The 18,012-nt window shown below is 48.7% G+C and overlaps 1 protein-coding gene across 7 annotated transcripts in view; it reads right to left on the bottom strand.

Moving 5' to 3' along the window:
* Nucleotides 1-18,012, bottom strand: part of JADE2 (jade family PHD finger 2) — a 64,632-nt gene that overhangs the window by 20,725 nt on the left and 25,895 nt on the right. For all 7 annotated transcript variants that reach the window (XM_060178194.1, XM_016186784.2, XM_060178204.1 and 4 more), the window contains 5 exons: nt 15,570-15,727; nt 6,322-6,476; nt 5,522-5,733; nt 3,458-3,625; nt 1,052-1,168 (listed from right to left, as the gene is read on the bottom strand). In XM_060178194.1, coding sequence (XP_060034177.1) covers nt 1,052-1,168; nt 3,458-3,625; nt 5,522-5,733; nt 6,322-6,476; nt 15,570-15,727 — 810 coding nt within the window. The remainder of the gene's footprint in view (nt 1-1,051; nt 1,169-3,457; nt 3,626-5,521; nt 5,734-6,321; nt 6,477-15,569; nt 15,728-18,012) is intronic.

Genomic DNA, 18,012 nt, shown 5'->3' with positions numbered 1-18,012 from the left:
CTGAGGTCCCAGGTTCAATCCCCTGCACCACCATAAGACAGAGCTGAGTAGTGCTCTGGTAAATAAATAAATAAAACTTAAAAAGAAAAAGTACTGGCTTCTAACATCCTCCCAACATCTTTAGGGGTGTGGAGGGAATTAAGTATGTGGGAAGGAGGAGCTCTGGGGAAAGCTGGAAAGGAAAAAGAATTCAGCACCATTTATTCTGGGGAAGTCAACATCAGATGAATGAACAAACTCTCTGGGCACTAGTGGCACTTCTGGGTAGAATTCCAGAATCAGAGACATTAGAAGGGGCTGAATGGGGACTGCCCTTGCCCTTGTCCACTGGGAAGAGGAGCTGAGCTTGGACTCTTTCCTGTTCTCTTATCCAGGTAGCAAAGCCTCAGATGATAGCTGTGGGCAGCTGATAAGTATTACAGCAATAATGCAATTGACTATTAGGGACCATTTATGCTGCACTTGAAGGCAATTAGAAAATGTTTATATGGAGAGTTGGGGACACATCTAATATTTGCAATGACACGGTTTCTGGAGAGGTGAGGGAGAGAAAGGAAGATGCTCACCACACAGCTTACATACCAGTCGCAACTGAACCATGTGCTGGAAACAGCTTTTCAGCCCTAATCAGGGGGCTGAGCCTCTGTGACTTACCACTTTGTTATTTTAACAAGGCCTATGTTGATTCTGATGCACACTATAATTTGGGGCCCACTGCTATCCACAGATAAGCGCAGTCCTGGCCTATGCCAGGAGAGCCTCCTACTTTAGCTGGATAAGATCAATTCCCACCTTTCCTACCTGTCAATACTGACCTCAAAAATGAGGTGAACAGATATGTTAAGCCCAAAGGCACCTGCTATTGGAAGACGCCAGAGTCCTCATCAGCCAGGCCTGTACCATTCCTGTCAAGAAGCACTGGAGGTGGCTGAATGGTCTCCAGGTGGCATCTGGCTCTGGCCCTAGTGTCACCAAGTGGAGAAGGGAGGTAGACAGCTGTTCCCAGAGATGCCCCTTGAGTCAGATGGCTACTGCATGGGGGCCCCTGTACCTGGATGCAGGTGCCTGTGCACTCCTTGCAGAGGCTGCAGGATAGAGCCCAGCGGCTGGCTGGGATATGTGAGATCTTGGTGATGGGCTCCATCTTCTCTGGGCAGCCGATGCTGACCTGGGCGGGACACAGGGAGCTGCATCAGTCCCCTGCCCATGCCTGCCCCCAGCAGTCCCCCATCCCATGGCATAGTGCTGGCTGTGAAAACAGGCAGTGGGTGCATAAGACAGTGGATGAAGGGAGTCCGGCTGGTAGCGCTGCGGGTTAAGTGCAGGTGGCCCAAAGCGCAAGGACTGGCATAAGAATCCCGGTTCGAGCTCCCGGCTCCCCACCTGCAGGGGAGTCACTTCACAAGTGGTGAAGCAGGTCTGCAGGTGTCTGTCTTTCTCTCCCCGTCTTCCCCTCCTCTCTCGATTTCTCTCTGTCCTATCCAACAACGAAGACATCAATAACAACAATAATAACTACAACAATAAAACAAGGGCAACAAAAGGGAATAAATAAATAAATATTTAAAAAAAAAAAAAAAAGACAATGAATGAGCCCTTAAGTTCCAACTCCTTCTTGACCGACTCAAGCTGAGTACTGGCTGAGAGTGCTGGCAGGTGTCTACTTGGGCCTAGTATGAAACTACACATGAATGTGACCTTGCATATTGTGCACATTAGTGCACATGTGTGGGCCCAGACAGATGCTTCCCTCCCTCCATCTGTGTGTATGTGTGCAGATGAATACATCCAAGAATTCTTCTCTCAGGCCTGTATTAATAATACCAGAGTTTTTACTATAAACATTTATTTTTCTGTTAAAAAGATCCCAGTTTGGGAGTCGGGCTGTAGCGCAGCGGGTTAAGCACAGGTGGCGCAAAGCACAAGGACCGGCATAAGGATCCCGGTTCGAACCCCGGCTCCCCACCTGCAGGGGAGTCGCTTCACAGGCGGTGAAGCAGGTCTGCAGGTGTCTAATCTTTCTCTCCTCCTCTCTGTCTTCCCCTCCTCTCTCCATTTCTCTCTGTCCTATCCAACAACGACAACAACAATAATAACTACAACAATAAAACAAGGGCAACAAAAGGGAATAAATAAATAAAATAAAAAATTAAAAAAAAAAAAGATCCCAGTTTGAGATCCTGGCTCCCAACCTGCAGGGGGGTCACCTCACAAGCGGTGAAGTAGGTCTGCAGGTGTCTATCTTTCACTCCTCTGTCTTTCCTTCCCCCTCTCAATTTCTCTCTGTCCTACCCAAAAAAACAGAAAAAATGGCTCCAGGAGCAGTGGATTTGTAGTACAGACACCGAGCCCCAGCAATAACCCTGGAGGCAAAAAAAAAAAAAAAGGTGCCAAGGCAGCATCTCTTTCAGAGTGGCTGCCAGGGCCTTCCTGGTTGGTGGGGATTGTCTTTGTTGAGCTCTTCTTGCCCTTTGATAGGGACAGGTCAACAGCCATGCCCCGTCTCCTGGGCAAAACCCACCCCCAGTTTCAGAGGGACATTTGCCTTCCCACTGCCCAGGCCTAATGATGGAACAGGGGGTCCCTGCCCTGAGGTCCCCCCAAGAGTTTATCTATCTGTCTGACCTCCATCCAACCCATAATAGACTTGGAGGCAGACCTGGATTTCAAGACCAATCTGGGCGCAAGCAACTGCTGCTGACACAATCACTATCACCACAGAAAACTGCATGAGGGTTCCAGCAAAACCCTTGTGATTCTGAGCCCAGAAGGGCAGGGGCTGCCTTCTAGGAACACAGTGAAGGGGACCTCACTCTGGGTCAGGGCACACAGCAGAGTAGGGGCAAATGCCACTGTTTTCCATGCCAAATCAACTGGGACGGCCTTTTGGGAGCCCAGGGCTTCTATTAGGTCACTGTAGGCATCTCTTGTCACCTATACTGGTACCCCCAACATAGGCACAGACCCCAAGTCCATTTCTCTGTCCCAGCTCCAGCAGCAGGCTCACTATCCAACTTGTAATTAGGCTTGTTGCCTGGCCTTCTTGTAGGTTACTGACTTATTTCTGTTTTACGCAATCAACCTGACTTTTGCTGCACCCATGGCCTGAGCTCCATACAGGTCCATACCTTGTTTTCCCCTTTTCAGCCCCACCCCCGTCAGTCAGCTGCCTGACTCTGTTCACACTCAGAACTATCCACTCCACTCCACTGATTTCCCCAGTGCCCAGACAATTCCATTCTTCCCCCTGGAAATGAACATTTGAGTTCTGCCCAGGTTCAAAGACAAAGCTCTCTGTGGGCTGCTGCCCGAGTTCTTTTCAGGCTCAACACTTGACATCCCACTTCAGTGGCCCACTCCCTCTCAGACCCAGCTCTGCTACCTGAGGCCTGTGTTTCAAGCAGACTCACTCCTCACAGGCTGATCCCCAGGGCCACCCACTCCCATAGCTGCTCACCTCAGGAATCCACAGGGCACAGCTCACGTGCACCCACTTGGTCCCACTTCTGGTGGGTTTCAGGGCTCCTCCTCGCTTGGGGCAGAGCAGGCACTTTGGCTGGACACCCAGGGCACACGTCCGGCATAGCCAGCTGCCTGTGGGCACCTTGAGGATCCCATAGCATGCCTGAGGAGAGAGCAGGGTGGGCACAAGTCAGAGGGATTAGTTGTGAACGATCCCAGTCCTGTGCCTATCTGGAGTTATAGAGCTGAACAGCTACTGGACTCTACCAACGACACCTCCAGAGGGATTATAAGACAAAAACTCCTGGAAACACTCTGCAATGTATTTCAAGTGGCACCATTTCACAGTCTTCTGTGAAAGGGCTCAGGTCTGCCCTCTGCTGGAAGGAGAGTCACTCTAGTCAGAGGTTCCTAATTAGTGCTGGATTTCTGAGAAATGCCCCGAAGTTGAATACAAATTCAGGTAAGTATACTGCCTGAGGGCACGACCCAGAGCTTTCATCTTTGCTCAGAGGAATCTGTGAACAGGACTCCTTTTGGCCATGCCTAGGGCCTTACAGACCTAAATACCTGCTGGGTAGAAGGGCTGTGGAGTGGGCCAGGCAGTGGTACACACTGTTAAAGAGTACCCTGTTAAGTGCACATAGTACTACGTGCAAGGACCATAGTACTATGTGTAAGGATTCAGGTTTCAGCCTCTGGCTCCCCACCTTGTAGGGGGGCATACTTTACAAACAGCAAAGTACGTCTGCAGGTATCTATCTTCCTTCCCCACCCTTTTAAAAAAGATTTTATTTATTTATTAACGAGAAAGGGGAGAAAGAAAGAGAGAGAGAGAGAGAGAGAAAGGAAAAACCAGACATCACTCTGGTACATGTGTTTTCAGAGATTCAACTCAGGACCTCATGCTTGAGAGTCCAATGCTTATCCACTGTGCCACCTCCCGGACCACAAATATTTTATTTATTTTTGAGAGAGATGCAGAGGGAGAGCGAAAGCTAGAGTGAGAAGAGCACCAGAGCACTGCTTAGCTTTGGCTTATGGTGGTGCGGGGGATTGAACCTGGAACTTTTGGAGCTTCAGGCATGAGAGTCTGTTTGTGTAACCATTATACTATCTCCTCCATGCCCCCTTTCCCTCTCAATTTCTCTCTGTCCTATCAAATCAAATGGAAAAAATGGCTGCCAGGAATAGTGGATTTTAAATGCTAGCGCAAGCCCCAGGCAAAACCCCAGGCAAAAAGGAGAAGGGCTGTGGATGAGTGGGGGTGCAGTGTCCAGCCACCTGCAAACCAGGTGAGCTCCCCGGGAGCTACTCCAGCAGCAGTCAGTAACCAGGTCTGGGGCTGGAGAGATAGCTCACTAGGTAGGACATGTGCTCAGTATTCAAGTCCTGCTCCACATGGAAGGTGCTATGGCCCTGAAGGGCACTTTTGTGGTTTGGTGTGCCTGGGTCTCTTTACCTTAATGAAAAAGTGACCCGGAGCTGTGAAACAATCATGGGTGAAGCCTCAGTTAGGGGTGAAGGTGGAGGGAAGAGAGGACCTGGCTGGGTCTATGTACAGCCCTTACTGTATAGTGCTTAGTGCAGTAAGTATAAATGCAGTACTAAGCAAATCCTTCATAGTAACCTAATCCTCACAACCACTTACTATTAATCTTTAGCTAAAGAAATAGGAGCCCAGAAAGGTTGAGAAGCTTGCCCATAGTTATAGAGGTTGCAAAGGGCAGAGACAAAAACAAACCTGGCACTGAACTGAAATAGACACTGCTTGTCATTGTACAGTGCTGCTTCTTTGTAAGTTTAGGAGGGAGAGGGCAGAGGAGCACGGGAGGGAGTGAAGAAGGTTAGCAGGAGTAGAATCACCGTCTAATGGGTCTTTGCTCAAGTCTGCTAACAAGGCATTCTGCTCAATGGGACATGCAGGCCATTCTCTTCCTCCCTTCTTAGGATCCAGTGCCCATGGTGCCCTCAAGACTCCTACAGCCAGATGATGGTCCCAAGCAGGGGCCCCAGTCAGCGTGAGGACAGCACAGGGGAGGGTGGTTGGGTAGCCCACCTGGTGCACGCAGACGTTGCATTTGTCACAGAAGACCATTTCGTTGCCATCTTCGCCCTCTGGAGATCGGCACACATCACAGACCACGTCCTCATCGTATTCGATGCCCAGTCCCTCCTGAGTCTCGATGGCTCGTGCCATGTTCTGGTGACACAGTGTCTCCAGCTCCTCCAGCACACGCTCCAGTGTCAGCTCGTCCAGCTCTGGCCTCTCTGGGAGGACAGTAGGGAGCATGTCAGGAGCTTGTCCTCCCTGCCCTGGTATGACCTGGAGACATGTACCAGTCTGGGGCCTCAGCTCTATCTTAGCAAATCTGAACTGGCAATCCAATCCCAGAGACCTCAGCTAGCTTGCTTGGGACCACAGACAGGTGTATGCAGATCACATGGAAGTGTACCTGGGGTATACCTGGCACCACTGGTTGAGCTTTGAATATGGGGGGGGGGATCTCTGAAGATGGTTGACTGTGGCCCAGCTAGCCTTTCCAGGGACATTATTGTGCTCTCTATGAACCACCCCAGCTCTGTTAGTCATTCTAGCTTCACTTGGGTGTTGAGTTAAGCCTTCGTGCAACATTCACACTTAATGCAACATTCCCAAGAACACTGCAAATTATGTGCTATTATCACCCTCATATGACAGCTATAGTAGCTGAGATACAGGGACACCAAGTAACTTCTCCCATCAGCAATGCAGCAGGGATTTCCCACTCCACCCCCAGTTCCATGCAGAACCAGAGCCCTATTGAGGTGAGGGTGCCTGGTCTGCCCCAGCCCATCTTGGCCTTCAGGGTCACCTACCCATCTCCTTGAGCTCCGAGTTGATGAGCTCAAGCCAGTAGGCGTCAATCTCATCCAGGTCATAGCGGCTGCCCCCTGGCCAATCAGGCTGTGAGCCCTCACCAAGTTCAGAAAAGCTAGGGGACACCTGGGGGCCTTCCAGTGGAGGGAGGATCCTAGAAAATCAAAGAGTATGATGAGAGGAGACTCTGATCCACAGAGCAGCTGAGATGAAACTTAAAAGACTTTTTTTGGGGGGGCTTCCAGGGTTATTGCTGGGGCTTTGTGCCTCCACAGCTCCTGGAGGCATTTTTCCCATTTTTGTTGCCCTTGTTGTTGTTTTTATTGTTATTGTTGTTATAGCTATTGTTGTTGTTGGATAGGACAGAGAGAACCAGAAAGAGGAGGGGAAGACAGAGAGAGGGGGAAAGACAGATACCTGCAGACCTGCTTCACCGTGTGTGAAGCGAACCCCTTGCAGGTGGGGAGTCAGGGCTCGAACTGGGATCCTTACACAGGTCCTTGCACTTTGTACCATCTGTGCTTAACCCACTGTGCTACTGCTTGGTCTCTATAAGAGACTTTTTTAAAAAAGAAAATATTTTATTTATTCATGAGAAAGATAGGAAGAGAGAAAGAACCAGACATCACTCTGGTACATGTGCTGCCAGGGACTGAACTCAGGACCTCATGCTTGAGAGTCAGTGCTTTATCCACTGTGCTACCTCCTGGACCACCCATAAAAGACTTTTTATTGCACCAAAGTAAAAGACTCTGGGGTGGGGTGGGGGGTTTAGGTCCTGGAACATGATAGCAGAGGAGGACCTGGAGGGGGTTGAATTGTTATGTGGAAAATTGGGAAATGTTACACAGGTACAAGCTATTGTATTTTACTGTCAACTGTAAATCATTAATCCCCCAAAAAAGACATTAAACAAATAAGACTTTTTTAAAAAAATTCATTCATAGATAGAAGCAGGCTGGGGGTATGGATTGATTTACCAAGGCCCATGTCCAGTGGAGAAGCAATTACAGAAGCCAGAAATCCCACATTCTGCATCCCCAAAATAATTTTGATCCATGCTCCCCCTGGGGAAGAAGTGATAGGAGGAAGATAAGAAGGCTTTGAACTCCAACTCCATCAGGACCCAGAGAGAAAAGAGGAAAAAAAGAGGGACATTTGGATGTAGTAATAGGGTTATATGTAGCTTGGAAAGAGAAAATGGGGAATATATATATATATATATATACATATATATATATATATATATATATATATATATATATATATATATGTAGAGAGAGAGAGAGAGATGCAGTTATATACAAATATAGACAGATAATTGTAGAATAATAGTTAACCCATATCTGCAACCTGAGGAAGACTGCTATAGCTTACAACAGAGGGATAGGGGATTCAGAGCTCTGATGGTGGGAACACCTGTTGACACATAATTTTGTAAATCAATATTAAATCACTAATAAATAAAAATTCATTCATGATAGAGAGATGGAGAGAGACAATTATATAGCATCACTCTGGCAGATGTGATACCAAGATTAATCTATTTTTTTTAAAGTCATGGGGGGGGGGCTGTAGTAAACTGGCTCACATTGATAGTTTACTGCTTTGTCATGTGTGCCACTCAAGTTCAAGCCTGGCCCCCAGCACAATGAAGAAAGTTTTGGTGCTGTGGTCTTTCTTTTTCTGTCTTCTTTCTTTCTTTCTTTCTTTCTTTCTTTCTTTCTTTCTTTCTTTCTTTCTTTCGGATAAGACAGAAATGGAGAGAGGAAGGGAAAACAGAGGGGAGAGAAAGATAGACATCTGCAGACCTGCTTCACCGCCTGTGAAGCGAACCCCCTGCAGGTGGGGAGCTGGAGGCTCGAACCGAGATCCTTACTCCGGTCCTTGCGCTTTGCACCACCCGTTCTTAACCTGCTGTGCTACCTCCCAACTCCCTCTATTTTCTTTTATTTTTTTAATATTTACTTTATTTATTTATTCCCTTTTGTTGCCCTTGTTGTTTTATTGTTGTAGTTATTGTTGTTGTTGTTGGATAGGACAGAGAGAAATGGAGAGAGGAGGGGAAGACAGAGAGGAGGAGAGAAAGATAGACATCTGCAGACCTGCTTCACCGCCTGTGAAGCGAACCCCCTGCAGGTGGGGAGCTGGAGGCTCGAACCGGGATCCTTACTCCGGTCCTTGCGCTTTGCACCACCCGTTCTTAACCTGCTGTGCTACCTCCCAACTCCCTCTATTTTCTTTTTTTTTTTTTAATATTTACTTTATTTATTTATTCCCTTTTGTTGCCCTTGTTGTTTTATTGTTGTAGTTATTGTTGTTGTTGTTGGATAGGACAGAGAGAAATGGAAAGAGGAGGGGAAGACAGAGAGGAGGAGAGAAAGATAGACACCTGCAGACCTGCTTCACCGCCTGTGAAGCGACTCCCCTGCAGGTGGGGTGCCGGGGTTCGAACTGGGATCCTTATGCCGGTCCTTGTGCTTTGCGCCACCTGCACTTACCCCGCTGCGCTACAGCCCGACTCCCCTCCCTCTATTTTCTAACTAAAAATAAAACGAACAAAAACCCATCAGGATCTCATGCCTGCAGGATTCTACAGTTCCTGGTGGATCTCTCTTTTTTCAATTAAAGAGATGTAGAGAGGGACAGAAAAGAGAGACACCACAGCACCATCCCTCTATTCATGGAGCTTGCCCTCAGTGCCTGTGTGATTCTTGGGGCTCGAGCATGGGCCCTCTAAAGGAAGTGTATGTTCTCCTGGATGAGTTAGCTCCCAGCCTTGAGGTGTGTAGCTTTGATGCCAGGCAAGACCCATCCCCTCCTTGCAAAGTCCACTTGCTGAGACAGCCAGGAGCTGTTGCAAGGCCTGTCCCATGAAGTGCCACTTTGGACAAGTGGGACAGCTCATCTGGGCACCAGGCCTTTCGTCACAGCCCTTCCCTTATAGCTGAGAGTCCAGGGCTTGACTCTGTGCCTTCACAAGCCTTACTCTTCCTCTGACAACTATCCTGGGGGCACTGAGGCCAGGCAGCCTCTGGGGTGAGAAGCTGAGCCAGTTATACTATTGGAGCCGAAGGAGGCCCTTTGTACATGACAAGTCCACTGTCAGACGGCTCAGCACTGCCCATACTTTGTCCATCACTGCCCAAGTAAAAACAGTCTTTCCCTACAGTGGCTCTGGGTCTCTCAAAGACAGTGTGCAAGTTTCTCTCTCCAATTCTACTGCTCCCAGCAGACTCTATTTTCTCTTTCCTTCCTTATTTCTCATTTTTTAAGTATTCACTTATTAATGAAAGAGAAAGAGAGAATCACTCTGGCACATGTGATACGAGGGATAGAACTCAAAACCCCCAATGCTTTATTCACTGTGCCACCTTCTGGATCCTTTCCTTTCTAATTCAGATAGAAAGAGGGAGAAAGGGGGAGAAAGGGGGGAGGGGAGAGAACAGTCTTTCTGCTGTTCATGAAGTGCTCCTTGGTGTTGTGCGTGGCGCTCCTAAGTAGTATGAGGGGCTCAAACCCAGGTCCTCCCACATGGCCAAGTGTGTACTCTACTGAATGAGTCAGTTCCTGGCCCCTTGTGTTTCCATCCACGAGAGCTGTGTTGTCCCACATGTCCAAGGTGGTTCAGCATGGGACAGCCCTTGAAATGCCACCTGACCATCTCTGCAGGTGGGCAGGGTATTTGCTATCTGGCATCAAAGTGGTGCACATCCCCTCCACTGGATATACGGAACTGCCCACTACAGTCCCAGGACCACTTTTCAACTCAGCTACTGCCAGGGCTGTGGTTCTAACCCGAGGCAGCTTGAAGAGCCAGGGTTGCCGTATACAGGCTCAGAGTTCCACTTCCCCATTCAGTGTGTGACTGTGGGCTAGCCAGGGAACTTCTCTGTGCACCGGTGGGTTCACCACCCCAAACGGGCTAGTAACAGCACCTGATGTCTCTGGCTAGTGTGGGGAGTAAGCAGGTGAATGTGTGTAAAGCTCTCAGAGCAGTGCCCAGCAGCTGGGGACATGCCCTGTGTGTCTGTAAGACCTCTGGACAGTGCTATGCTCCTTTTGAAATCAACATGAGGCCCTGGGAGGGAAGTTTCCCCTCCTGGCTCAGCTGCATGCTGCCCCTTGGTTCCTGATGCCAATTCAAAATGCCAGCTCTTCCTACCCCCCACTGGTTGCCATGGTTATTGTTGCAGAGCCTGGCCTCCATCTGGCCAGCCCCGCCAGGGCTGAGAGGCCCCTCAGTTGCCCAAGAGGCCTCCTGGGGTCAGAGGCAGGGCTGCCAGGGGCTGTGACTCATCATAGACCAGGGAAGGGAGGGGAGGGCCTGGGGTGGCACAGAGACATGGCCCAGCTGCAGGGTGGAAGCACTCTGGGTGTCAGCAAGAGGGGAAGGAAGAATGAAGGAAACGGGAGGCAGAATGGTTCCCCTGACCAGGAAGAGGGAGACTTAGAGGAGACAGAGGGGACAAGGAGAAGGGAAAAGTTTGGGCACACCCTTTCCGACATAAGAAGTCCATATTAAACAATACCTTAAAGCAGATTGGGAGGATAAAGCATTGGACTTTTAAGCCTGAGGTCTTGAGTTTGATCCTGCTGCCACATGGCCTGTGTGATAATGATGCCCTGGTTCTTACCCTCTCCCCAACCAAATAAATGAAAAAAATATAGAAATGAATGTTTTTTTCTAATATTTATTTATCTATTCCTTTTTGTTGCCCTTGTTTTATTGTTGTAGTTATTATTGTTGCTGTTATTGATGCCATTGTTGTTGGCTAGGACAGAGAGAAATGGAGAGAGAAGGGGAAGACAGAAAGAGGGAGAGAAAGATAGACACCTGCAGACCTGCTTCACCGCCTGTGAAGCAACTCCCCTGCAGGTGGGGAGCCAGGGGCTCAAACTGAGATGCTTATGCCAGTCCTTGCGCTTTGTGCCCCATGCGCTTAACCCGCTGCACTATTGCCTGACTCCCTGAATGAATGTTTTAAAATAAAAAGGAATGGCTGGGAAGGCAGCATAATCATTATGCAAAAGATTCTCATGCTTAAGGCTCTGAGGTCCCAGGTTCAATCCTTAGCACTACCATAAGCCAGAGCTGAGAAGTGCTCTGGTATCTCTCTCTCTCATTAAAAAAAATAAAATAAAATATTAAAAATAAAACAAAAGCCTTAGAGAATAGTGGCATAGCCCCTACAACCCCACCAGTGGCAACTCCAAATAGAAGCAACGCTAATACTTAGATCTACAAAACTCTTGTCTTCTCTCATAAAGTTCTTATTTGGGGGGGCGGGGGTCAGAGGCAGTATACACCCTGTTAAACACACATAGCACAAAGTTATTTGAATTAATAACTTTAAATTATTTTTCTTTCTTATTGCCACCAGGGTTATCACTAGGACTTGGTGCAGGTACTATGAATCCACTGCTCTGTGTCCTTTTTTTTTTTTTTTTTCTATTTTATTTGGCAAGACAGAGAGAAATTGAGAGAGGAGAGGGAGGTAGAGAGGGAGAAAGAAAAGACAGATAGCTGCAGATCTGCTTCACTGCTTATGAAGCATTCCCCCTGTAGGTGGGGGATAGGGGTTCAAACCAGGGTCCTTGTGCATGGTAGCGTGCTTAACCACCACATGCACTACTGCCCACAACCCAACACCTTTAAGTTTTTCTTTCTTTTTTTTTTCATGATTGGGGCTAAACTGCTCTGGGCTGAGGTTTTTTTCTCTTTTTTCCCCCAGATATAAAGGGGGGAGAGACAGAGAGAGGGAAAGACACCACTGCCATGGAGGGCAGGGAGGGGCTAGGCTAGAACCTGAACTATGTGCATGATAAAGCAGGCAGGCTTTTAAAAACCACAAACTGGGGCTGAGGAGATAGCATAGTGACTATGCAAAAGACTTTCATAAGAGCAGTGGATTCCTAGTGCAGACACTGAGCTCTAGTGATAACCCTGGAGGCAAAAAAAAAAAAAAGACTTCCATGCCTGAGGCTCTAAGGTCTCAGGATCACTCTCTAGCACCATCATAAGCAGAGTAGTCCTGTGGTAAAATTAACACACCACCACCACCACCACCACCACCACCACCACCACCACCACCACCACCACCACCACCACCACTACAGTTGCCACATTCCTGTTTTGTTTGTGCCTCAAGCATGTGATAAGGATTCTGGCTAACCCCTGCCTGAATCCCCAGGAGTGAGTGACAGAATACAGCACCTGTGTGCTCCATCTGCTGCCACCTGGGGCCAAGATCTCCTTCCTTTTCCAAGAAACTGAAGTTTAAGGGCTCATGCCCGAGAAGTATTTCCTGTTAGTCCCCGGTCTCTCATCTCCACATGCTGGGCCTCTTCTGGGTCTCTAGCCAGATGTGGACTGAACTCACCCTGAGCCAAACTGGGCCCAGCTGGGAGGAGGTGAACAGCCAGGTTGGGGCCTGGGGAGGCGAGGGTCTCTGGCTCAGAGGACCAGACAGACTCCAGAGGCTTGCTCTGCCCTGGGCTGAGTTCTCTGGCACATCAAGGAAGCAGAAAAGGCCCCACATCAATTCACCATCTGAGGGAAGACAGGTTCTCAACAGAGAAATTTCAAACCCTGACCCTGAAGCCAGCAGCAGAAAGGGTGCCAAGGGAAGAGCTGGGGGAGGACCTGAAGCTCTCAGGTCTCTTGTTGTCTTTTCTTATCTCTGTTTTCTCTTCTTGCTGTTGTTGGATAGGACAGAAAGAAATCAAGATAGGAGGGGAAGACAGAGAGGGTAAGAGAAAGATAGACTCCAGGCTCTCATCATCTCCCAGGGACAGTCCAGGGCTTCTTCTCAGGGCCTGTGATTTCCTCACCCAGCTCACCAGGCCCTGGCAGATGCACAGGGAATTCCCCACAACTACCCAACTTTCTCATCTATAAAATGGGGACAGGAACTTGCACTTCAGAGAGTTGATGTGATAACTCAATGAGAAGATGATGAATGTATGTTCAGGACAGCAAATTCTTAGGACCAGAGTTCCCAGAATACTGTGACCACAGGGGCTGCTGTGCCAGCTTTCAGATGAGATCTGGAAGTGGGAGGCGCCCGGAAGTTGGAGAACACAGGGGAAAATGACCTCTCTGTGAAGGATTCATCAAGAGAGCATAGCATCCCTGTCAGCCTTCAGGGTGGCCTTGCCAAGAGTGTAGGCAGACCAGGAGAGATTGGCTCCTGTCAGTTCAGACCAGCTGTGTGGATGCTGGCAATGCACCCGGTTCAGTCAGAGCTGTTTGGACACGTGCTCTGCTATTGATGTCAACAGATAAAGCACTGTGCAGGCAGACCAAGGCCAGGCTACTAGTGTGGAAGCATCTGCAGTTAATTACTTGGGTCGACAGATGTTTCTGGAACCCCCTGACATAGACATCAAGGAAAGAGGACAGGCTGCTGGGCTAAGCCTAATCAGGACTCGCCTCTCCCTGCCCCTGTGGTGCCTGCCCCTGTCCTTTGTCAACCTAGGCCCTTGGCAAGCATCCTCACCACTGCATCATCAGGCATGTCTGATTATTAGTTTAGTTTTACAGTGTTGGAAACATGCTCAAAGAAATCAGTGATGGGTGGTCCGGGAGGTGGCGCAGTGATAAAGCTTTGGACTCTCAAGCCTGAGGTCCTGAGTTTGATCCCCGGCAGCACATGTGCCATAGTGATGTCTGGTTCTTTCTCTCTCCTCCTATCTTCCTCATTAATAAATAAATAAATAAAATCTTTAAAAAAAAAAAAGAGATCAGTGATAGTTCTTAAGTCTGCAGATGTGTGAGGGTATGAAACTTGCCAGGAGCCTGACCCATGTTCCGAATAGATGGTGTGTGTGTGTGTGTGTGGGGGGGGGATTTGCTTGTGGGAGGGGGTGGAATTCCTTATCAAATCATGCATGGCCACCATACCAGCGAGGAACAGAGCTCTGCTGTTTCCTGGCAGGTCACAGACAAGTGCTGGTGGGAGTCACAGAAGGAGGGTGGGGTGGAGGAACCCTGTCTAGCATCCATTCCTCATGGAGGCGGTTGAGTCTGGGCTGCTTCCACAATCGCAGGCCCAGTACCGGTCTGGCACCAGGTAAGTGCAGGTGTTTATGAGCCGGTATATGTGTGGCTGCCAGGAAGCAACAGTTCTAACGTCAAATGAGGTGACACTTGGGATCTCTGTCCCAGCCCTGGTCAAAATGGGCCTAAGCAGGAACTATGAAGTTGCCATTGGCAGGAGTGGGCTGCCAATGGGCCAAGCAGTGCAGCCCAGGTGTACTGAAGGAGGGGACAGGGCCTTGGAGGACTTCCTAGGGGGGCAGACCATGGCCACGGGGTCAGCTCCTTGACAAGAACACCTACAGGTTTCCCTGCCCTTCAAGATCAGAAGACTATAGTGTTCCATGAGGACCCACCCTGGCAGGGGAGTTTCTGCAAGGCTTTCTGGGCATATGCTTCATGCCAGGCATACCCATTCTTCCTCACTTTTTTTTTTTCTTTTTGCCTACAGGGCTATGGCTGGGGCTCAGTGCCTGCACTATGAATCCGCTGCTCCTGGAAGCCATTTTCCCCTTTTTTTATTGTTGCCCTTGTTGTTATTGTTCTTGTTGTTGTTGGATAGGACAGAGAGAAATCAAGACAGGAGGGAAAGACAGAAGGGGAGAGAAAGATGACACTTGCAGACCTACTTCACCAACTGTGAAGCACTACCCTGCAGGTGGGAAGCCGGGGGCTCGAACCAGGATCCTTACACTGGTCCTTGTGCTTCGCACCATGTGCGCTTAACCTGCTATGCTACCACCTGTCCCCCCTAAGTGTTCATTAAGGTTTGAGAAGTCCTGAGCATAGTTTGTGCCTATCTTAAAGACTAGTTAGAAGTTCAGTAAAATCGTATTTGGGGGCCTAGTCTGGATTGATAGCAAGCTAACCCATGACCCCAGATTTCACTGAGTGCTCATCTGTGCCAAGCACCCTCCACCCCTCCTGTCATCATGGCCACTGTGGGAGGGATGTCATTGTTGTCATTCTCATTTCATAGACAAGGAAATAGAGGTCCAGGGAGACTACATATCTGTCCAAGGTCACAGCCTCAAAGGAAAAAATTGCCAGTATTTCTGGAATATTGTAATGGTTTATGGGACCGAAACAAACACCTGAAGACAGAATAGAGAGAGATAGGCTAGAAAAGGCTAAGCCCCTTGCTCAATCCTGGCCAACCCCGTTCCTCTCTGCCCTTGGCCCCTTAGACTGGGCTGCCCAGCTCACCTCACCACAGGTTCTGGAATGGCCTCTGCCCCAGCGGGCACTTGCACACCTTTCTCCCATTCTTGTCGCCAAGGGTCTGCTAGGATGTAGTAGTCATCCGGGCTGAGCTGGTATGAGTCTGGGATCTTCATCGCTGTGATCAAGTCTGTTCGGAAAACCTGTCAGAGGCAAAGATGGACAATGACTTCAGACAACCTCAGGGAGGACAGAAAAGGCCAACAGTGCAAGTGGGTTTTCCGTGCATTCATTTAAAAGGGAGACGCCAACACAAAAGCATTCAGCACCTTAACACCTCTCCTTTGAAGCCAATGCAGAGCTCTGTACACAGTACATGCTTCCTAAGTGTACTGAATGCTCCGCATGTGCTCTAACCTATTTAAGGGCAGAATGAGGGATAGATGGAAGTGGACCTAAGAGGGAAGAGGAAAGACTTATTGAGGAGGGGGAAAAATGGAAAGAGAAAAAGAAGAAAACAAAAACATAGTAGAGAGATTGCTGTGAATGCAGTACTGTTGTAAATTTAGGGAATTCCTACTCAAAGTCTTATGATAATCTGCATTTGTGTGACCTAGGAGATGGCACATTGGCTAGAGCACTGGACTCTCAAGCATGAGATGCCAAGTTTGACTGCTGGCACAGCATGCACTACAGGAATTCTCTGATTCTCTCTTTCATAGTGATAAATAAACCTTTTAAAAGATGTGTTTGTAACCACAGGCATTCGTGGACGGGTGTAAGAGTGTAGGGCACCAACCTCAGAAAACAATGCCAGGAGCTTATGCCAATAACAGAAAAGGAACTGGAGTTTGGAGTAGCCTAGATAATGGCTTCCCACATGTGTGGGTCTTCAGGGTCTCTTAAGAACAAGACACTATGTCCCTCATGGCAGGATGGGGGTGGGTGACTATTCTGTGTGACAAGCAGGGTGGGAGGAGGATGGCTTTTTTTTTTAAACATCTTTTTCTTTTTTTTTTCCCTTTTCTGATTTTTTTTTTATTGAGGAATTAATGTTTTACATTCAACAGTAAGTACAATAGTTTGTACATGCATAACATTCCCCAGTTTCCCATATAACAATACAACCCCCACTGGGTCCTCTGAATCCTTCTTGGACCTGTATTCTCCCCACCCACCCACCCCAGAGTCTTTTACTTTGGTGCACATCTTTTTCTTTTTTAATTTATTTATCTATTCCCACTTTTGTTGCCCTTGTTTTATTGTTGTAGTTATTATTGATGTCGTTGTTGTTGGATAGGACAGAGAGAACTGGAGAGAGGAGGGGAAGACAGAGAGAGGGAGAGAAAGATAGACACCTGCAGATCTACTTCACTGCTTATGAAGTGACTCCCCTGCAGGTGGAGAGCCGGGGCTCGAACCAGGATCCTTACGCTGGTCCTTGTGCTTAGCGCCACTTGCGCTTAACCCGCTGTGCTACAGCCCAGCTCCCGAGGATGGCTTTTAATTCCTTCTCTCCTTCCTTCCTTCCTTCCTCACTCTTTTAATTCCTTTACTTATTGGATAGAGACAGAAATTGAGAGGGAAGGAGGTGATAGAGAGGGAGAGAGACAGAGAGACACTTGCAGCACTGCTCACCGCTTGCAAAGCTTTCCCCCTACAAGTGGGAACCAGGGGCTTGAACCCAGATCCTCATGCATTGTAACATGCACTCAACCAGGTGCACAACCACCCTGTCCCACAGTCCTCTCCTCTCTATTCCTTCCTTCACCACCAGGGGTACCACTAGGCCTCAGTACCAGCACTACGATTCCACTGCTACTGGAGACCATTTTTTTCTTTTATAGGATAGGACAGAGAGAAATTGAGTGTGTGTGTATGGGGGGGGGGGCACAGAGAGGGAGGAACAAATCTGTAGACCTTCTTTACCTCTTATAAAGCTTCTCCGCTGTAGCTGGGGGCAGGGCTTGAACCTGGGTCTGTGTACACTGTAACGTGTGCTCTAAGCGTACCACCTTCTGGCTCCTTGAATTCCGTCTTAATCAAGTACATCCTGCTCCTCCGCCCCAAGAGCTAGGCTAAAGTGGCTCTCTTGTCTCTTTATTATTGTTGCCTGGGTTTCACTGCCCCAGGCCTGCTTTTTCAGATACAAAGATACAGAGATATAGAGACAGAAAGGTCAATGTCACAGCACAGAAGATTGCCCCAGTGAAATGGAGGGGGGTGGGTACAAACTCCGATCTGGTTTGTGCGCTTGGCAAAGCAGGCACCCTCTCTGGTGAGCTAATGTGTCATTGCATCACCTCCCATGCTCTTGTTATTCTTCTGGGCACCAGCTCACGGAGGGGTTGAGTGGGGCCTGCTCTGTCCATACCAGTTTGTCGCCATCACCCTGCCAGCCCTGGTAAAGCCTCTCCTGCCCAGTGCTGGTTTCCCACAAAGGGCTGCTGCAGACTTGGTGGCAGCTGTGTGACTTATGTGGGTACCA

This window comes from Erinaceus europaeus, chromosome 2 (genome assembly GCF_950295315.1).
Source record: "Erinaceus europaeus chromosome 2, mEriEur2.1, whole genome shotgun sequence".
In the NCBI taxonomy this organism is placed as follows: domain Eukaryota; kingdom Metazoa; phylum Chordata; class Mammalia; order Eulipotyphla; family Erinaceidae; genus Erinaceus; species Erinaceus europaeus.
This window is presented reverse-complemented; position numbering and strand designations above follow the sequence as displayed.